This window comes from Raphanus sativus, chromosome 5, assembly GCF_000801105.2.
Source record: "Raphanus sativus cultivar WK10039 chromosome 5, ASM80110v3, whole genome shotgun sequence".
NCBI lineage: Eukaryota > Viridiplantae > Streptophyta > Magnoliopsida > Brassicales > Brassicaceae > Raphanus > Raphanus sativus.
In genome coordinates, this window is record NC_079515.1 from 8589044 (window position 1) to 8612301 (window position 23258).

General features: G+C 33.3%; 2 protein-coding genes and 1 non-coding gene across 3 annotated transcripts; 1 reads left to right on the forward strand and 2 right to left on the reverse strand.

The window, feature by feature from the left end:
• Positions 1-9298: 9298 nt before the first annotated feature.
• Positions 9299-14448, forward strand: LOC108863492 (helicase-like transcription factor CHR27). Its single transcript, XM_018637933.2, has 11 exons — positions 9299-9468; positions 9764-9930; positions 10017-10564; positions 11030-11101; positions 11177-11254; positions 11339-12428; positions 12564-12694; positions 12795-13016; positions 13130-13663; positions 13740-13949; positions 14040-14448. The coding sequence occupies exons 1-11, from the start codon at positions 9314-9316 to the stop codon at positions 14142-14144; spliced, it is 3312 nt and encodes a 1103-aa protein (XP_018493435.2). The 5' UTR covers positions 9299-9313; the 3' UTR covers positions 14145-14448.
• Positions 14449-16226: 1778 nt separating this feature from the next.
• Positions 16227-18015, reverse strand: LOC108805356 (protein ASPARTIC PROTEASE IN GUARD CELL 2). The gene has a single exon (XM_018577377.2). It carries the CDS (start codon positions 17839-17841, stop codon positions 16438-16440), a length of 1404 nt encoding a protein of 467 aa, XP_018432879.1. The 5' UTR covers positions 17842-18015; the 3' UTR covers positions 16227-16437.
• A 991-nt stretch (positions 18016-19006) lies between these two features.
• TRNAL-CAA (transfer RNA leucine (anticodon CAA)) lies at positions 19007-19090 on the reverse strand. Its single transcript has one exon. It is a non-coding gene; the product is annotated as a tRNA-Leu (tRNA).
• Positions 19091-23258: the final 4168 nt, after the last annotated feature.

Genomic DNA, 23258 nt, shown 5'->3' on the forward strand with positions numbered 1-23258 from the left:
AATTATTTTAATATTTTAAATTAATATTATAAGTTAAATATAGTAGTTATTTTCAATACTTTTGAGTATTTTTGGATAAAATATGATAGTTTCGATAAAAGTTTATCCAAAAAACTGTATAGATTGGATATTTTTGGTTATTTTTGGTTACTTTTGAGTAATTTGGATACAAAAATTTGAACCGAATTGGATACTTTGGTTACTTTGAGTACAAATAACCAAACCCGTTTTAGATACTTTGGTTATTTGGTTATTTTCAGGTTCTTATGCATGAGAACCGAACCCACCCGAAAAGATCCGACTCGAACCCGACCCAAAATTTTATAATATCTGAATGGAGTTTAATTTCAAAACCCGAAAAACATGATACCCGAACGTTCAGGTCTAATGAGTATTTATGTTTAGAAAATTAAAGTTTATTTTTAATGAACTAAGTTGGTATAACTTAATTTTATTATGTTGTTAATTTTTTAAATAAAAAATTATATACTCTTAATAAAGATTTATACTTTTCAATGAAAAAATTCAAAATTTTTTATGAATGCTTAAGTTATATTAAAAAGAAAAAAACATAATAATTAAGTGATTAATTTTTTTTCACTACACAAAATATTAAGAATGATTGAAAATAAATTATTTGAACTTGGAGGAAAAAATAAAAATTGGATATGATTTCTTGATCGGCCCAAATGGCCCAAAAAAGATCTGATGTGGGGAGTGGACTGGATAAAAAAAATGACCCAATATAGATATGTTATTAATATTACTTGATTGCCCTTAATGAAATAAACAATGTGAGTTAAAGAAAGGGCATGTTTAGTAAAAAATCCAAATGTGATTGTACTTTAATAGTATAGATATAAATAGAAATATAAAGAAAATCCACTTCTATGTATGGCGTCGATGAGATTAAATCAACATCAGCTTAGAGTTGAGATTTGGGGCTCATGAAGACGAGCTGATTCAATACGCAACACACACTCTTGAACTTCACTCTTTCAATGAACACAAGTCGCTTGTGTTACGTGTGGAGACGGCACATACCCTTTTAGAGGAAAGAGTAAATAAAGTTCATCTTCAATTATTGTGTAGAATATGTAAAATGAGTATATATATAATATGAGAATGAACCGGGAAAATTGGAAAAGGAAAGGTGAAAGTATATGGAGATCCTTCAGAATACTCGTAAGCTAGATAAATTCTTTTGTAGCAAAACACATAGTTCTATATCCAAGCCTCAGTTGAGGTCAATGAAAAGTGTCATAAGCTGAAACAGATAGTATAATATATGGATCTACTATCCAATCTAAATCAGTAAAACCACTGACTGAAAGATTCGGGTCAGATAAAAAGAAAAGACATGCTCCATTACTTCCACTGAGATACCTGAGAATCTCACAAGCAGCTTGGCAATGTACCTCTCTGGGAGCTTAACAGAAATGGCAAAGTTTAGTGACAACATATCGATGTCAGGACAAGTTGAAAAGAGATATAAAAGCTTGTCCATTAATCGTCTGTTACCCCTCTGCATCTGTCAAGAGAGGAGTATTATCTTTGTGCAATGAATGATTAAGATTCTTAGATATGGAGTATGGTTTACGACCAAGGAATTATGTATCTATAAGAGCTCCAAAACATACTTTTGTTGACAGACTGAAATAATTTTGGAGGATCGAACAATTTCGTGACCAAAAAAGTATTGGAGATTACCAAGATCTTTTTGATCTTAAAGAAATCACTAGATTTTGATCCGCGCTTCGAAAGCGCGGATTTTGTGGGATTAAAAAAATTGATATGAATTAGTATTTTGAGATTGTACAGTATTATATTACAAAATATGTATTATATCGAAACAGAGAATTCATTTAAAATTATATACATTTATTTGAAATTTTGTATGTACATTCTTATGTATCACATTCTCAGGTATGAAAATTTTATCAAAATCCAAAAAACTCAGTCGAAACTAATCTAGAAATATAGATTTGGTTTGGGTTTGGATCTAGGGAAAAGTACCTATTGGATATTTGTGGATATGTGGGTCTCGGTTCGGGTATGGATCATACCTGAGATCTAATCGTATCTAGTGTATTTGTGGGATTTAGACCATTATCCGAAAGCGCGGATTTTTTTTGGATTATAGATAAAGTTTAATATGAAATTAGTATTTTGTAATTCGTGTACATTACTATGTTACAGAATCGTATTATATAGAAGAAGAGAATCTGTCTAAAATTATATAATTTATGAATTAATTTATTTGAGATTTTTTTGTATGTCTCTCTCTCTCTTTCTCAAGCCTAGGCATTTATTCGATTCCAAAAAAACTGATCGGATCCGGATCCATTGAAATGTACATATTGGGTAATTTTTGGACCAGTAGTTCTTGGTTCGGTACAGATCCTACCCAAGACCATGACGGGTACCCAAATCATATGAAAGGTTTTGTAAATATTACGTATATTTGGGTATTTCAGATATGTTTAAGTATTTTAGATATTTTTTTGGGTTTGAGTTTTCAGTTATTCTTTCAAGTTTCATGTAAAATTTTAGATTTTTTTTCAAAAATATATTTGGCTATTCAGCTAAAAGTTTAGATACTTTCGGTTTCTGGGCTTATATCTCGGGAAGTATTTCAGATCTTTTTGTGTATTTGAATTTATTTTGGGTATTTGTTGGGTTCTCGAATATTTTTCAAGTTTCAGATCATTATTCAGGTTTTGGGGTACTTCCATCTTTTTCAAAACTTAAATATCTGAACTGACCTAGACCTGCTAAGTACTCAAATATTACAACATGTATTTTACACTTATTTGAATTATGATTCCAAACCGATCAGAACATGAAAGGAACCGACCTAAATCCGAATAAAAAAAATATCTATTTTAATCCAAATGTTTAGGACACAAAGAACCAAGATAGAAAGGAACCGATCCAAATACCCGAATACCCGAATATCCAAACCTACTCTCACATTATATTTTGTGTATATTTTATAAGAGTTATATTTGTTAAATTGACATGGTTTAAGATTTTCTTGGTGGAATTTTTTTAACTAATTCAGTACATATTTGTAGGATTTTTAGTATTTTTGAACTTTCTTAATAATTTTTTTTATCATAATACTTTTTATAAAAATTAAGTTAATGTTACATATATATAATTTTGTTTTAACATATGATTTACGAATTTTAAAAATCAAATTTTAATTTTTTAATATTTGAAACTATATAATGTAAGATGTCATGATACAATACGTTTAATGATATTATTAGTAGATATATAGAATATGGAATATTACTTTAGATTATATATGATTGTGATCTTAGTGACATAAATATCCTACGCAAAGAAAAATTGTGATCCCACGATTTTAGGGGGTTTAGTTAATTTCATTGTAACACAAAAAGGTAGTTGGAGTTATTAATTGTGTATAATTAGAGTAAGTAATTGTAAGACCAAAAAAATTAAGTCTAATATGAAAAGGTCCAAACAACTTGTATAACTAGATTTTTTTAGAATGTTCCTCTTTTAATAGAATACTAGATTCTGACCCGCCCTTTAGAGGGCGGGTATGTTTTTTCTTTTAATTTGATTTTTATATTTGTGTTTCTTTCTGCTTATATTTGTACTTTTCTTTATAATCATATTTGTGTGTAAATGTTAATAAAAATATATTTTATTAAATAGTAGAAATTAAAAAAATTGATCCGGTATACGTTCGGTTAGGGCTGAGTTGCCGGTCGAACCCGCCAACCTGCAGATTTCAATTTTGTTTTGGTCAAAAATATGATTCGTACAATCCGCAAACAAATAATTTATATCGGCATCCTCCCCGTTTAATTTTGCGGTTATCTGCGGATTATAAATTTTTAAAAAATAATTATTTAATTTAGTTATTATAAAAATAAAAATATATTTATAATAAAAATTATATATTCTTTAATTTTTTTTAAAAATTACCATATATTTTTAAAAGTGTTTACTTTTCTTTTTACTTTTTTTTTAAATACTTTTCGGATCGGTGGGTACCCGCAATCCAATATCTACCAACCCGTCCTATCATATAGCATGACGGGTCTGCATATAGCATGACGGGTCTGCATATAGCATGACCCGTCCTATCAAAGGACGGGTATTTTCTGTTTTAATTTTTTTGAAAATTTTAGTTTTATATTTGTGATGTTTTTTATAATCATATTTGTGTTTTAGTATTAGTTAAATATAATTTTTGATAACTATATTAAATATGTCAAGTTGCATAACTATACATTTGTGTCATATGCATTTCAGAAGTTAATTTAAATTTTTTTTCTAAAGTATACAACATATTATATTTTTTCATAGTTAACTAATATAATTAATCAAGAATACTCGTATCCAGAAAACCTGACTCGTAATTGACCCGAATATCAAGTTTGATACTCTATTAGACCTGACCTATATAATCGAATGGTTTATAACGTGTTAAATCTAAAAACCAATATCAAATTCAACCCGCATTGAAAGCCGAACAAATTTTTTGAAAAATGTTCAAAAAATAATTTTATATATATATGGGTTAATATGGTCTTCACTAACTTTAAGTAGAATCACATTTAATAAATATTTTTAACCGAAAACCTATTTAAAAGTTGTTAAACTTAATGAGTTTATATTAATATTTTTTTCTATAAAAATTCCACTTAAACAATGTTAAACTGTATTTTAACATTATGTGCTTTGTTAATTTATAAATTTAATGTCTATGTAAAATATTTAATAAATTAATGTATGGTTGATAAATCCTAAATTTTTGGTCTGAGATATAAGTTATGTTGATGTATGGTTGATAAATCCTAAATATTTAAATATTTTCTTTTTATTAAATAAATATACAATGATTTAAATTGTGACCGTATTAAATTAACTGATTTTTTTTAAAAAAAATTGCCTAAATCATATATATTGATCTCAATTTTAATTTTGGTCGTTTCTTGTAAAAATAAAAAAAAACAAATTAAAGCTAATGTTATATTATATATTTGAAAGGTTAATTATAAAACTAAAATATGTATCAGATAACATAAGAATTAACATTTATGTGGCCATTTTAAATGATAACTGCAATACATAAATATTTTAAGATATTAATATTTTCACATTTTCTAATAATAATAATTTAATTTCGTATATTAAAAATATATTGAAATATTTTTATGTTTATAAAATAGAAAAAAACAATATACAATAAACAATTTCATGCTAAAATTAAGGGCTAGTTTAAGTATGAGATTCTATTGTTAGATTAAGTAGATTTAGTTAAGTTTAAATAGATTTAGTTTTGATTTAAATAAAAAGTATATTAAAAATATATCAATGGCATGGAGTTATAAATACTTCAAAACTTCAAGATGGTTTAAAAAAAAGTCTCTTGTGTTTTAATAGTATTGATTTTTCTGATAAAATTATTAACTCGTTTTTAGATCACAATAGAAATGAAAAATGTATTTGTAAGACCTGTTTGTACTCGATAAATATTTTACATGTTTAATGGAAAAACCTGTAAATAATAACTGAAAAAATTGTACTCATTAATTGTAGATTGATTTTGGAAATTTAATTTAATTTAGATATTTTAAATATTGATTTTAAAACTATTTAAAATTTATGTAAAATTATAATTTTTAAGCGCATATATTTAGCAAATTAATGTCATATTGATTTAGAGAATAATTATTTCTATGATTTTATAATATGTATCAGTATTATGAGTAGCTGTTAAATAGTATGTTTGAAGTTTACAAATTTATTTATCAAATAAGTTCTTTGTACGTTTTGTTTCAAATTAAAAATTCACATTTATGTAGTAATTTAAATGATAAGTGCAACACATATAAATAATTAAAAATTTTGAAAATATTTTTCACGTATTTTGTAATTATAAATTAATTTCAGATGTTAAAAGTATTTTTAAGTTTTCAAAATAGATGAAAAATAATGTAACAAACAAATCAATCCTAAAATTAAGGATTAGTTAAAATATGAGTATCTATTTTCGATTGATTATTTTAAAAGTTTAAAATTAAATACTGTTAGATTAAATAGATTTTGTTATAATTAAAAAGATTTGTTTAGGATTTTAATAAAAATCATAGGTTTTAAATAAAGCAGTGGCAAAGATCTGTAAATACTTTTAAAAAGAAGGGCACCTCAAAAAAGGGCCTTCTGTTTTAATAGTATTGACTAGAGCCTAAACCCGCACACCCGTGCGGGTATATTTTAATTTATTTAAATTTTTCATTTTGTTTATATAACAAAATTATTTAAAAAAATATATAACTTAGTTTTGTATATTGTGTAACTTTATTAGCAATGTTGGTGGACAATTTTTATTTGATTTTTGTTTATATGAAAATAATTAAAGATTTTATTTACAATATATAACATATATATTATGTAAATTTTGTATATTATGTAAAGCGGTAATGATAAACATAAGAGAAAGGAATCTCTATCACTAACTTTAAGTGAAATTTTTTATTTTTCTTTGATTACAACTCAGAATCTACCTCATAAATAGTATCATTCATTTTTTAAAAGATAGATTAAATGGCTATTAATTCTTTGATTATTGTTTGTTAAGATTAAGCTGTACAGATTTGTACCAATATGAAAAGAATTCGTTCATTTGATGGTATTAGAATAAAAACTCTCATATTTCAAATGATAGATTGTCATAATTGTAGAATCAATTATATCAAAGGTATATTCTTGTTTTTAATTTTATAAACTTGATTTTATAATAATTATATTAAGGCTAGTACAATTTCTTGTTAGTTAAGAAAACTTTTGAGAATAAAAAAATTTGATATATTTATGGTTAGTGTGATTGAAATTAATTAAGCTCACCTTAAGCTAAGTTAAATTAGCGTGAATGATATTGATTTTTAGGAAACAAAGACACTGATTTTAGGAATATTTTGTGGAACAATAATGACATTGATTATATCAGTTACTTCCAAAATAAATAATATTTATTATATTAATTAACTCAATGGCATATCATTGTAATTATTGAGAAACATTTAGGGTTAATTCAAATTTGTACTTCAGTTTTAATAGAATAGATGTTCAATTGAATCTGCAATATAGGAAGTATGTTGTTATCACTTCTTATGATGATTATGTCATCTACATAAGCCATAATAGCAATGAAAATTCCAGTGTGAATCTTATAATTAAAGAGGATATAATCATCATGTGATTGTTTAAACCACGGTTGAAAGAAAACTACATCGTATTTCTTTTTTTTTGTTTGACAAAAAATGCGTCGTAATTCTTGTAATACAAGTTTTGCTAAGTCGTTTCAAACTTTGAGTTGCAAGCTTCCTTTACTCATTAACGTAGATAAATAGAGAACAATAGCAGAATCAACTCAGTGCTCAAAGAACTCAATAACAATAACATAATCGACTCAATGCTTTAAGAACTCGCCAAGAAGGTTGCTACATGGAAATCATGAAGACCACCCAAGGGAAATGGCGGAAACGGAGCGGGCCAAGAGATCTTTCCAGAGCTGCATGACGTGAATAGGAACGGAAACGTGCAACATAATCTGGTTCAGAACGCGTGCAGCATAATCTGGTTCAGAATGCAAACGTCCAACAAAATTTCGGGGTGATGCTCCAACACGATGAAAACGAGGGGGTTCAAAAAGACGACGATGACGTTCTTGATCCTGACATGAGTATTTGAGTGAAGATGATTGTGCAGATGTTCACGGTGAAGATATGATCATGGAACATGTGGTAAATACTCAAACCAGTCATGTAGACTTCTTTATAATGTTATGTTTCTCCTCCGATCTGTGACATATATATAGGTATTTAGAAATCTAGGTCATTGAACTCTTCAATACTTGACCTATGGTTTGAACGTTTGCAGCAAAACCAGTATTGTAGACTTCTTTATAATGTTATGTTTCTCCTCTGACCTGCGACATACACAAACCAAAGCATAAGGAAATTATAATTCTATTTCATTGGACTATTTAACTTATGATTGAGAATCTGAACATGCATGAAAACGTTGAGCAGATTCAAAACGAGAAGACGGTTCAAAACCAAAAGGATGATGATGTCGATGAGGCTGAGGTCTGAAGAAGGTTGTGATATGATAGACCATGAGAACGTGGATACTGATATAACTTTATACACAATTGTACATTTTAAAAATTGATACAACTATGTGTTATTACGTTTGAATTGTTTATCACATTTTAATTGTGAATTCATTCATCAATTCTCAATCTCCTTTTCGGCATGGTACAAGAAACAAAGATTACTCTCGTACTATCGAAGTGAGAAGTCTACCATCTAATATTAAGACAACTCAAATATTGTCATATTTAAACTGTGTATAACTATTATTATCACAGTAAAACCAGTTGTACCAGTGAAACTAATATTAATGTAGTTAAACTAGTAATACTACTTATACCATTCATTTGCAAAGAAAGTACAACATTGTCATGGTAACTATATCATCATTTACAATATGCTCTTTTGAATCCTATTTTTCTGAAACATTTTCCGGTTTCGTAGCTACTTCTTAAAGTTTCGAGAGAAAAAGTTGAAACTATTTTTTTTTGAAAATAGTATACTTACTGCAACTAGTACAACTACTAAAACAAATAATTTCATACTAAATTTTACAACTAGTACAACAAATAATAGTTATGATAGATAAGTTTCACAGACCACACAAAGAATAATAATTTTGGTGGCTAAGGTTCTAGAGCCAAACCTTCTTTTCAAAGCTGGCATTTTGTTGCTCTTGGATGCCTCCATAGGTGGCCTCGAAGGCGGTAGATCCACAGTCTGGTCCTAGATACGCCAACTTTGGTGAAATCTCGTTCATATTTTTTCTGCCAATTTTGTCTATCTAAATGAAAAGTTCTATTTAAGATGTCAACCGTACAACTAACACAACTGATATAACTTGTATAAGTAATAAAATTGTACAATTAATACAACTGTAAAACTAGTATAACTGTAAAATTAATAGAATAAACTTAATATTTTAAAGATTAGTTGGATTTGGACTGAGTTTTGGGTATATTGGATTTGAGTTCGACTTTAGATGGTTGCGTTGGTAAATAAGTTAAAAATATTAAACCTCAAAGACATTTTATCCAATTTTTTATTAAATTTAATTTAAAAAGAAATCATAAAACAATGAATAGATTTTTTGGACTCAGTATGGTCCTTTCTAGGATTTTGATCCGGGCAAGGGTTGTTTTTAACCTTTGTTTCCATACTCTTTTGTTGGAATGGTAATTAGTAAAGTTTTTTTAATTGAAAGGGACACATCCCTGTCACATTTCCTCTATTCGCCGTCCAAATCGCAACAAAGCCGTCGTGACAGAAAGGGTAAAAAAACTCTATGCACAGTGGCTTCCTTCTTCTCCAACTCGCTGCTTCCTTGGTACTCTTTCTCTTCTTCTTCCTCTTTAGTCTCTTTTACTTTTTTTTTAAAAAAACTTTTGACCTGACCGTTAGGGTTTTACAAAAGTCGAAATTCCCTGTTTAGTTTTCCATTATCCCGCCATTGCTTCTTGGTTTCGTTTTGTTTCCTTTAGCATTTGGATCTGTTTCAAGGGGCTTTCGCTTGATTCGATTAGCTTCGTTGTTGAGCGTCAGTTCGTTTAACAATGCACTGATTTCGCTTTCGTATTTTATGTGATGGGGTTTCAATTTGGAGAATGTTTTTGCATTGGCAGGCTGTTTCGGTTTCTTAGAGGCTCGAGTGAAGAAGACGAAGGAGATCTCATGATGGAATCTGCTATTGAGATAAGTTCAGGTAGTAGTAGTGATGAAGAGGAGGAGGAGGTATCAAAGCCCATTAAGGAAGAAGTTAGAACCAGGAAGAATCCCCCTTGGCTAGATGGTATTATTACTCTCTCCATCTCTCTCACTTATGTTAGCTTTATGGGAGTAATCAAACCACATTGCTTTGTGTGTTGTTTTTATCAGGCAGCAGTAGTTTTCCTCAAAAGGCTGGTAATACTCAAGCTAAAGCTAGACCTACAAATCCTGTTTCTCGCTATGGTGCTCCAAGTTATGCATCTCGGCCAAGAGACAGCTCTAGAACTAGTACTACAGGGAATGTTAACTCGAGGACTTCCAGTGTTCCTTCTGGTGTAGATTATGAGAAGAAGCTTCCTCTGAAAAGAACTCTTCCACCATCTTTTAATAGCACTCCTGTTCCTCCAAGAAGTTCTATTAGTAACAGTGTAATTCAAGGCAATGTTAGTCGCTTTGGTGCGGATTATAGTAGTAGTCTAGCTGTAAGCAACAAGACTGCGTTTGGTGATCGTCACCGTGGAGCTCATTCTGAGATAGGAATTCACCGTGGTATGAATGGGGTTAGGATTCTTCCTCCATCTATGACCACCCATGGTACATCTGCCTCCTCTCCTTTACATTATGGTGGTCCAAGCGATCCAATCCACAGGGTTGGCGTTGGTGAAGATAGGAATTCTGAGAACGATGAGAGGCTGATCTATCAGGCTGCCCTACAGGTAACTCCATCTTCTCTTATGTTATGGTCTTCAACACTTGGCTCTTCTTTTTTGGATTGCATTGTACCAGTTTTACAGTTTTCTGACTCCTTTCTCTTGGTATGATTGCAATAGTGAATATGGTGCAATGCACAGCTCCAAATTTTGGCTCATCTCTTTTTGGTTTTAATATTTGTCAGATTTATGGTCACATTGTATGTTTATCTGGCATCTCATAGATGCTGGAGTCACCATGCTGAATCTACTCAATTTATACTTTGTATCCTAGTTATGCAACGAACTGCTTTATTTATTTTCACAAATATATGATATTTTAGATCATTGACTTTATAAGTAGCATTCATTTTCGACTTTACACAGGTGCGTTGTAAATATGTTGAGAGCTTGGTGTTGTTCCATAATCAACTTGGTATTCGGTAGTATATTCAGTGCAATTTTTGTTAATAAAGTATGTTAATCCTGTAGGATTTGAATCAACCCAGGACCGAAATTGATCTACCTCCTGGTATTCTTTCAGTTCCTCTTATGAGGCATCAGGTATTGTAATGTTTTAATGTTACCATTTATTGGCCCTTGAAACTGGTTTGTGTACTAAATACTGTTGCTTGTCAGAAAATTGCATTGGCATGGATGTTTCAGAAGGAAACAAGTAGTTTGCACTGTTCGGGAGGGATATTAGCAGATGATCAGGTCACGTATAATTAAATCTCTTCCCCAGTTAATATCTGTTACGTGGATATTCCCCCTCAAACTACGTAGCGTCACTTTTTGCAGGGACTTGGTAAAACAGTTTCGATGATTGCTCTTATCCTGAAGCAAAAGTTTGAGTCACAATTAAAGTCTGAAATCTCAAGTAAGGAAGAAGCTGAAATATTGGACCTGGATGCTGATGATGACTTAGAAAATGCAAAGTATGAAAGTAAAAGTCATGCAAAACCAGAGCTCATTTCAAGCAACAGTGAAACCACGGTTCTGTCTATCAAGGCAGAAGCTGAAATATTGGACCTGGATGCTGATGATGAGTCAGAAAATGCAAAGCATGAGAATGAAAGCCATACAAAAACAGAGCTCAAGGTTTTAACCAACAGCGAGACCACAGTTCTGAGTGTTGGTGATAGTGATGAGAATGACAGTTCAGATACGGAGAAAGTCAAAGATGAAGAAGCGAGCACTTCAGTAAGGGAATTCAAAAGAAAGAGACCAGCTGCTGGTACATTAGTCGTTTGTCCAGCGAGTCTTGTGAGGCAATGGGCAAGAGAGCTTGATGAGAAGGTTTCTGATGAATCCAAACTTTCTGTTTTAGTCTACCATGGTGGCAATAGAACCAAAGATCCTATTGAATTAGCAAATTATGATGTGGTTGTCACAACTTACGCCATTGTTACAAATGAAGTTCCCAAACAGTCTTTGTTGGACGAGGATGAGAACGATGAAGACAATAACGAAAAACATGGTCTCAACAAGAAGAAACGCAAGGTTGCAATGAAGGCCAGTAAGAAGAGTAAGAAAAGAGGTAGAAAAAGCGTGGACGGTTCTTCTTTTGACTCTGATTGTGGTACTTTATCAAAAGTTGGGTGGCTCAGAGTAGTACTAGATGAAGCTCAGACAATCAAGAATCATACAACACAAGTAGCAAGAGCATGTTGCACTCTTCGAGCCAAGAGGAGGTGGTGTTTGTCTGGAACGCCAATTCAAAATACGATTGATGATCTATACAGCTATTTCAGGTTCCTTAGATATAATCCATATGCCGTGTACAAGTCATTTTACCATACAATCAAGGTTCCGATTTCCAAAAGTTCTCTTCATGGTTACAAGAAGCTTCAAGTTGTTCTAAAGGCTATTATGCTGCGCCGTACCAAAGGTAATCCGATCATCTCTTGAGTGATTTCTGGTGGTCTGGGCTTCACAATCTGTTTAACATTATTTTATGTTATCTTAACTCTTGCTGGAATGCAGTTGATGATTTGTGCTAAATATCTCCTGTTCTGATATCTAGGAACATTGCTTGATGGGAAACCCATTATTAATCTACCTCCAAAGAAAATTAGTTTGAGCAAGGTGGACTTTTCAGTGGAGGAGCGGTCTTTCTACAAGAAGCTTGAAGCAGATTCACGATCACAATTCAAGGTTTTCTTTTTTCTTTCTCCACAATTTATAAGTTCATACTTGGTTTGAATTTGATGTGCACTTTGGTGCCTGATAAGATGATTAATATATTCTTTTGCAGGCTTATGCTGCTGCAGGAACTTTGGGCCAAAACTACGGAAATATTCTTCTGATGCTTTTGCGTTTACGCCAAGCTTGTGACCACCCACAACTTGTTCACGGATATAACTCAGATCCTCTTGGCAAAGAATCAGAAGAAGCAGTCGAAAGACTCCCTAGGGAGGCTCGAATCAACCTGCTCAATCGTTTAGAGTCATCATCCGCCATCTGCAACATATGTGATGTAAATACAGAGTGTTTGAGAGCTAAGAAAAAGCCTGTCCTCAGGCTCACTAGTCTCTCTTATTCGAATGCCAGTTCTGAAAATATTTACTCTTGTTACCTGTTTATCTGCAGGATCCACCAGAAAACCCTGTTGTTTCGCTGTGCGGCCATGTATTTTGCTATCAGTGTGTTTCAGAACATATCACTGGGGATGAGAACGTGTGCCCTGTACGGAGATGCAGAGAAGACATTGGGCGTGATGTTGTTTTCTCTGAATCTTCCCTGCGAAAATGCATCACCAATGATATAGGCTGTAGTTCTTCACAGGACAAATCAGTTTTCCGAAAAAGCGAGTTTAGTTCATCAAAAATCAAAGCTGTCCTAGATATCCTGAAGTCCCTTTCCGAACATGGTCAAATGCCTTCTTCTTCCTCACAGCCACATGACGATGACGACGATGTTACCATTATAGAGCCAACGAGTCTTCAGTCATCTTCACCTAGCCAGGGGCCAATAAAGACGATAGTATTCTCTCAGTGGACGGGTATGCTTGACTTGGTTGAGCAGAGTTTTTTTGAAAATGGGATTGAATTCAGAAGATTAGATGGTACAATGAGCCTAGCAGCAAGAGACAGAGCTGTAAAAGAATTCTGCAATGATCCAGATGTGAGTGATATGAATATCTTAGATATGTTTCTCTTGAATCATGGAAGGTGTCTAACAGTGAAAAGTCTAATAACAGGTAGAGGTGATGCTGATGTCGCTAAAAGCTGGAAACCTTGGGTTGAATATGGTAGCTGCATGTCATGTTATTCTTTTGGATCTTTGGTGGAATCCGACAACGGAAGATCAAGCTATTGATCGTGCACATCGTATTGGACAAACTCGGCCAGTTAGTGTAACTCGCATTACTATAAAAGGCACCGTTGAGGATAGAATCTTGTCACTTCAGGTATTCTACGCAATATTTCAGTGTCCTTGTAGTTTCCTATGCAGATTAATTCAGCACAATCATTTTCAACTTTTTTTAAAAAATCATCAGGAAGAGAAAAGGAAGATTGTTGCATCTGCGTATGGTGAAGATCATGGTGGAAGCTCTGCCACTAGACTGACAGTTGATGATCTCAAATATCTTTTTATGGTGTAGACCATTGATTGCAATGCTCTACCCGTAGCTTTTCAATCGCTACTTGAATTAGGTTGCATAGTATTTATTATGGGAGATTATGCACAGAGCTTTTTTGATCAGGAAGAAACCTCTACCTGCTTTTGTAATTTAGCTTCAATACTCTGTGCCTCTCCTAGGATTTCGTGTTTGGTTTTGTGAGGCTTTGGAGCCAGTCTAGTTTTTTTTGTGTGTTCGGAGTTGCATCGGTTAGAAGTATGCCATATGTAAATAACTAAATCGTTTCATGGTATGCGTAAGAGTTTGACGGTAAACCTTAAGGATCTACTGCTGTATATTTGATACCATTGGGCAGCTGATCTTTTTTTTCCTTATAATGACAGTTTCTCTTATGTATTCTGGGCTTGTCATTCCAAGCATTCTTTAAAGCTTGCAGGTTCTGCTTCTGTTTTGGTAACACTTGTTGTGTGCAGTGGCGGAGCCAGCGGAGAGATTCACCCGGGGCAATACAAAGTTCGGACATAAAATCAGAGGGGGCATTAAAATTTTTTTTAACACTTATCCACACAATTTTTGAAAATTCATGTGGGGAAGCTCCCCCCTTCCCACCCCTCTACATCCGCCACTGGTTGTGTGCATCTATGCATTGTGCTTACCTCTTCAGCTATGTAGATGGGGTGAGAGAACCTCTGTATGTACATATCTTGTTCCTTTATAGTGCTTTGTTTGAAGCAGATGAGGATGGTTTCCCCTAATCAGGTCTTAGTGATTGACTCGACCATCCTAGGTACGCCTTTGACTTGCTGCTATGTTCCCGTTTTGATGTCTAGGCTTGTCTATGGTTTTGCACATAAATACACCTTAGGTGGGAGAACAAATAAATGCAGAAGCTAAAGATAGTTTAGGACAAAATTCTCTGCATTTTAGGTGGGAGATTAGGGGAGGAACCAATGTTACATATATATAACATAAGTATGAGTGGGGAGACTGCTAAGAAAGTTAAAGTTTGGTTCTGTGTAAGAAGCAGCTTTAAGATTCAAGATGATGAATCATTACTGTGATACACAGTGGTGGAACTTTTTATTGATTAAATGCCCTATGAAGGGGACAACATAGAAGACAATGGGACCTCTTCTATGTATGACTTTTCTCTTTTTTTTTTGGCCCTTTAAGTCATTTCTCTTTTCCATTTTTCACCGGAGGCTTTTTTGGGGTTTAGTTTTCACAAGAGGTTGATAATTATGATGGTATGAATGCACGTGCTTCTCGTCGGTTAGTGCTCTCTGCTCATATTTCATATCTTGATTTTTTTTTTCCTTTTTTCATGTTACAGTGTGAACAGATTTGACTCTGTTGTTAAATTTTCAAGGTATCCAACGGCATCTAGAAAATAAGTCAGATAATAGAAGAAAGATGAAAAATTATTCTGACAATTCGAAAGGTACACTTCTGGGCCTTTTCATCAACCAGATTGGGTCCTGTGTTGTGATTATCATGAAACCCACTTAAAAGGACACAAAAAGTGAAAATTGAAAGTTATTTTTATTTATTTTTCTTTCTAACGAACTTTGAAAAATACCACGGGGAAGTAATGAATTAAAGAGGTGCATCACGATTGTGACTAGAGATTATTAAGTTGCTTTAAATGATGCACCTTTCACTCCTTTTGAATAAAAATGTCCAGCTTTTGTTGGTCTCTCTGGTTCAGGTACTCATGTACTGGCACCATATAATTTTTGCCCATCAGGCCTGCTTCTTTTAGCCTCGCTGCCAAATCAAAATTCATTGCAAACATTTTTGGTAATACTTACTATCAGGTTATGTAGAATTTACAACACAAAGGGGCTTATGAAAATTCATCACAATCTAGCTTTTTGTGTGTAAATGTCAAACTTCAGAAGTGTTAATCTCTGACTGAACATGTGCTGCTAACTGCTTAGTAAACCGTATTTACTGTAACGTTAACTTTGGTCAATACAAAAGGTTCATTCCCCGATGTCCTCACGCTTCACCACCAAAGTGTTCTGCTATTTTTAATCCTTTTTGCTGTTTAATTACTTTTAGACTTGGTAATCTCACTCTATTATCACAAATCAAACAGTAAGACTCATATCATTAAAGATTCCTCAATCAAAAATCCAAAAGACAATTTTGGTCAAATCATATACATTTCAGTACTCTCTATACTAATTACCACTTATTAAATACTCAAAACCAAAGCTAATAAATAAAAGACAGATACATATTGAGACAAAAGTTTTTTACTTACTCGCAAACAAAAAACGTAAATATCTTTTATTTTTTTTGTTAAACGCTAGCAAACATTGGGACCAAACCCAACAAAGCCATTGGCTCCGTCGAAAGATACTTGGATCCCTTCTTGTTGTATGTTCCCTATTATCGACAAACCCGTCGGAGACGCCGCGAACGCGAAACAGTACGTCCCCGAATCATCCACCGGCATCAAGAAATTCCTCGCCGGTAGAGTCAAAACCGGACCTTCCGTGAAATAGAACGACACGGTCGGAACTCGGACCGAAACAAACCCGGACAGGTCGTAGCACGTGTCGAATATCGATACGCCGGAAGCTCGCGGCAAGTTCGCTGTCTGCGACTTGAACCCGTCCCGGAAAGCGGCGTAAGCCGCCGTGGGGAGTCTAGTCACGGCGGTTCCGGTGTCCATAACCACCCCGCCGTTGCCGGTTTCGGTTAAGTCGAAAACATCGTCCGGTAGAGGGATTCTGACGCCGCCGACTCCTAGGCCCTTGAGACCAACATAGTAGAAGCTCGGCGCACGCGGGTTACGAACAAGCGGGACCCACGAGGCACCAACTGGCAATGCTTCACGCCCGAAAACCAACGAACCGGTCGAATCGGTTCCGCGGCTCACTAGACAATAACCGAACGCACCTCCGGTTTGACCGGTTAACTGTCCCACGAAAGACATCGAACCGCCTCCGATACCTAGTAAACCGGCTGCCCCGACGAACATCCCTCTGTTCCGGTGACCGCATCCCATCGCGACGTTTCGAATCACCGTCCTGCCAAACGTCAGCGTTTCGAGGGCTAACGTCCCTTTAGTGTAGGACCCGTCTCCGTACATGACCTCGTAGCGACACCCGCCGGAGTGGCAGCCGGAGTTTTCGATCCGGTCGCAGACGGAGGACCCGCAGGAGACTCCGGTGTAGGACGCGGATTTAGCCGGGTCGAAAACCGGGTCGGACTGTTTGTAGCAGAGCTTGCAAGGCTGGCACTGGACCCAAACCATGTCGCTACCGGAGTCGATCACCATGTACTGATCTCGCGGCGGACTTCCGACGCCGATCCTCACGAAGTACTCGCCGCTCCCTTGGTCCATACCGGAGACCACATCGGAGCCGAAGTCGTCGACTTCGTACTTGGAACCGGAAGAAACGGTTTTCCCGGAGATGCGGCGGAGAATGGCGGCGACTCGGTCCGTGTCTCGGCGCATACGGGCGTGGAGACGGTGGTGGTGGTTACGGTAAGAAACAGAAGGGAATCTATCGCGGTGGAGGAGACGGAGAGTGTATTTAGACCCATCGGTGGAGTTGAAATCGGGGAGGGTTCCGGTTCCGGTTCCGGTGACGGTGAGCGGTTGTAGAACGTCGATGATCTGAAAATCAGGGAAGGAGATTGAAGAGGAGGAAGAGAGATGGAGATTGAGGAGGAGGAGGGAGAAGAAGAGAGGAAGCAGCATTGTTTACAACGCCGAACACAAAGACCCGTGTGGGAGCGTGAAGAGTGGTTCTTGGATTCTGGGTTTTGATGTCAGAAGATGAGAGTTTATGTTCGGTGTCTTCTTCTTCCCTCTCCAATTTGTTTATTGGAGGTGAGAGAGAGAGACCACTTGAGACTTGTGATTATGTAATGGTTTGGAAGTGATGGGTCGATATCTCTTATTGCTATTTTTTTATTATGCCTACGTGGATTTTTTTGTGACATGTGTGGGGCCCTCTCTTTTTCTCCGTTTATTTTGCACGTCGACTTCGATCTCTTCTTTACTTCAGTACTACTCTCTCTCGTCTTTCTTTGTCTGAGAGTTGTATAGATTTTTTCCTCATGTCCGGTCCATTTTAAAAATTAAAACATACGAGGAATATGTTTTTTTTTATAATTGTGATACGCAAATACATGGTATTATCGCATGTATTTCATAAATTATCAGTAAAACTAATTTTGTATTATCTTGAAAAAAATATTTCGTAAATTATCTGAAAACTATAATTATCTTGTAACTTTTTTTACTACTTATTGTGAACAATAATACGTCATTCATATATTCTTCAATGTTCTGTTTTTACTAAAAAAAATTATAACTATTTTTATGCTGTTGTCGTGGCATACAAAATAAATAGTCTGTACTTAGTATTTACACCTCTAAAACCAATACTTTGTATTTGACTTCTTTAAATGACATCGAAACTTTACATATCTGGAATTAGGAGATCTGATTCAAAGATAAGATGCAAGTTAAGATTCGACCTGGAAATTGTAAAATTTCAAATCATGCTTATGTGATCAGCTGACCATTCATACTTCATAGTGATGATGACATGTGAGAAACTAAACCAGCGGTTGATAGTTCTGACATCTGGATCTTGGTTATAGACTGAAGCAGTATTCGTTTGATTCATCCAATTATATACTGTTTAACGATCCGTGACATATATATCACTTACTCCGCTCTCTGCCATAATCAGAGATGCCAGCAAGCAAGCCCATCAATTATTCAAAGAGAGTCCATAAAACAGCTACAGGTTCATGCCCGTCTCAGACGGAAGGAAAGACTTGGAAGATGTATCAGGTGCTACACTGACTGCTAGTGCCATATTGCATCTTTTTCTTTTTAATGAAAAAAGTATTGTCAGAAGTGGGGTTTGAACCCACGCCCTCTTACGAGGACCAGAACTTGAGTCTGGCGCCTTAGACCACTCGGCCATCCTGACTTTGATATTCCATTATCTAATGAACAACTAGACTTTACTAATTTAACATGGCCTGCATACTATTACTATTTTTTTATTTGTAAAGATCATGGTCATTATTTTCATATTAACCACATGAACTACTCATATGCAGCAGAATTCTCGGGATCATGTTAATATGTATATACGCCTAAAGAAGCAGCCATCCCAACCAGGTAAACATATATATTAAGGTTCAGTATCCCCAGTTTATATTATATTGGACTTAGTAGTTAAAGTTATCAGTTTTTCTTATTGAGTTTATTTACCTTCATATTTGTTTCTTAATCATCTCAATATGATGTCATTTCTTAATATTTGATATTCAAGTTTAACTATCTATCAAAAAAAATTAGATTTACAAGTTAATTATGAAAATTTTAAGGTATTACGAAAACATAAGCTTCCTTTAATTATTTAATCTCCATTGTTCTTTTCTTTTTACTTTTGTTTGTTGAGTTCAACATATCCAATCTCCATTGCTTACGTTTTAAGCTATGAAATGTAAGAATTTCATATGCAAGAATAGCTATTCGTATATGATGAAAGCCACTACCTATTTTCACGATCAAGGACAAAGTTCGTCGTATGAGCCAAAACTTGATTAACTTAAAAATAATATCTTTTATTTTAGTATAAACGACACATTAAAAACATATCTAAGGTTGGACATAATGCAAGAGTAGCTCAAAAGTAAATGTTGGTTGCAACTATACATATGTGGTTTCTTAGATCATCTTTTTGGCATATTTGTATCATCCAATCTTCTTGTACTGTACCAAAACAATATCTAGTTCATACTTGGAAACCACGAGACAGTTGAAATGCTTTATTGAATAAAGAAGTATATATATAGTCATTGTGGAAATTACATTGTCGTGTAGATATAACTTGCGTTGCAGGCTTGCAGCAGTTGAGAGGACTTTGGCTAACACATGATAGTAAGCAGAGGTTACACAACCATAACATATACACGTACGTAGTGTTAATGATTTCACTGGCTTATAGGACTACTTGTCTTTGGTAATCATATCATCATCATGGAAAGCAAAGTATTCTCTCGTCTGATTTTGGTCGCTGTTATTGCTTACGCTCTGTGTTTCATGTTCATGGTATATGCGCGCTACCAAATATATACAATAAAACTACAAAACCCCGAAAGGAGTGAATCTAAGGCTAAGGAAGAGATCTCCAAACTAAAAGACTTGTTGAAAAACTTTTGTAAAAAGGCGCGGTTTGTGATTATTACACTGGTTAAATAATTTCTCAAAAGAGACCTAGAAGGTATTGTCTATTCATGTGCCCCTCCCTTCCATGTCTTTCTGATTTTAGCAACGGTTTGTTTTTGGATAAACGAAGATCTGGATGTATCAGGTGAGTTATTTTGATATTGGCATACTGTTTCTCAACTAGAATCACCACATCCTGTGTTGAATGGTACAATTGACACATGATTGATTCATCTAAAAGGCGATCATTATTAATAAACAAAAAGCATAGCTAAACCGAAATTTATTTCTCGTGTACTAAACCGCACCAAAAAAATTCGGTTATGTTTGATAAAATAGAATATCCTAACCCAATAATTCACAAAAAAAAGTTCTATCCAAACCAAACAAGTATACGAAATGGCTACTCTTTTTTAAAAAGTAATGCAATTACCTAGAAAAGAATAACTAATAGAATAGTGCATGTAAAACTGTTTTTTTTTAATTCCAAACCAACTTATATAAAATTCCAAAAGTCTGTATATTTTTTGGTTCATGAATGCTTTTTAACAGGTTAAGAAGAATTCATATACCATTTGGGGACGCTTTTAAACTTTTTGATTTTTTTTTCTAAATCAAATGTTTATCTATTTTTATTTTTGAACTTTTAAGAAGTATTGTAAAATAGAACATAAAATGATAAGATATAAAAACATTATAAATATATTATATTTTTAATCTATAGTATTAAAAAGTAATAATATGAAGGCAACTTCATAATCTAATCTATTAATTTAGGGATTATCTACTATTTGAAGTTCTCATTTAAAATTTAGACTCTTTCACAATTGTTGCTAGAATATATGATGTTTCCTATACAATGCAACCTACCAACTTAAATTAAACCAAATCTTAACCAACATAGATTAGTTAAACCTAACCAGTAACACTTTTATAATATTTTTGGTTAATCTCTTAATATAATTAGATCTAGGACTGGGCGTTCGGGTATCCATTCGGGTTTCGGTTCAGTCCATTCGGGTTTCGAGTTTTCGGGTCAAAGATTTCAGCCCCATTCAGATATTTTTAAATTTCGGTTCGGGTTCGGTTCGGATCTTTACGGGTTCGGTTCAGGTTCGGATAACCCATTTAAAATGTTTTTAAATTTTCAAAATTTATTATATACTTTAAATTTTCAAAATCTATAAGAAAGATAATATATTACATATAGATTTTCATAACATATATGCCAAAATACCTTAATTTAACACATAAATTAGTTTTCTTTGAATATTTGGATAAAGAATCAATAGATATTTAACTATTTTGGTGTTTTCAGTATATTTTAGCTATTTTAAACATTTACTTTTGACTATTTGCATATATTTTCCGAGTATTTTGGAAAATTAAAAGGTATCTTATATATTTTTAATATACATTATATATAAAATAATGTATATATTCAAGTATATAAATTTATTTCGGGTAACCAAAATATTTCAGTTCGGATCGGGTTCGGTTTCGGTTCTTTAAATACCGAAATTTTGAATCCGTTCGGATATTTAATCAATTTTGGTTCGGGTTTGGTGCTACTTTTTTGGATCGGGTTCGGTTCGGTTTTTTGGGTTCGGATTTTTTGCCCAGCCCTAATTAGATCATATAAAACTGAACCACTCTTAAATCAACGAGTTCTATATCATTCCAGACATAAGAGAAAAAATATCTGACTTATTTACAACGTAAGCATACAAATACCGTGTATGCTTATGCTCATTGATCTTCCAAAAACCAAATAATTGTGGCATAGACCAACATAGGTTCATGTTCGTATCACTAACTTTACTTCTATATATTTACTCTTCACCTACATCATATCACAACATACACAGTTATACAAGAACATGATTTTTTTTGTTCAAACAACCAAATAATGGTGGCATATGGTCAGTAGATTTTTTAAATATGTTTTTTTATATATTACATTTTACGAGACTATGTGTATAAGTTTTTTTTTGAAAAAAAGCATAACTATGTGTATAAGTTAAAAGATAAAAGATGTGATAAGACAAATTATTATACTAAAAATAAAAGAAGATTAAATACAAACTAATAACAAGTACAACACAAATTATAACACTATTAAAATTTATATATATTTAATGAAATATTATATATATGTCTAATATGTATATATATATATAAATGTTACACAAAATATATATAATATTATATACACATATTATATATACCATATATTATTAATTGAAATTTGACAAATCAATTTCCGCCCTTTAGGGCGGATCCTAATCTAGTTACATGTTATATTACGGAATATGTCACTGGAGTTTATCTTAAAGATTATGTTATTTAGAGATAATTTTATTATATTAGTTAGTAACATATTCAACATGAAAGGACCCTAACATATTCATGTGACTACGAAAATAAACATATTAAATTATAACTAAGCTCATCTAAAATGACTAAAATAAATTATATAATTCTAATATAAATTAGCTAGAACATTTAAAACGCATGAATTATGTTAATTATATAATTTTCATTTAATGAAAAAATTCCAACCAACAACTAATTATCCTATATGCTAAAACACAGATCAAAATAAGTTTTTTTTTAGAGTCTAGACGTTAGGAACGACAAGACTACGTACATGAGTCAACCGATCAATCAAAGGGATTTCACTTATCCGAACCGAAGTTGGAATGGTTTGTGGATTGCTGATCAGTAAAGCTGCGGAACCTAATAAGATAGAAATTGTGGAAAAATATGAGTTTGTTTTTTGTTTTGGCATTACACGAGGATGTGTAATCCAATTTGACGTTGCTCAGTTGCTCCATTAACTTTAAAAGATGGGCTTATTGCAAAAATGACTCAAAACTTGAATTCAAACAGAAAACTAACATTTTCTTTTGACTCATATT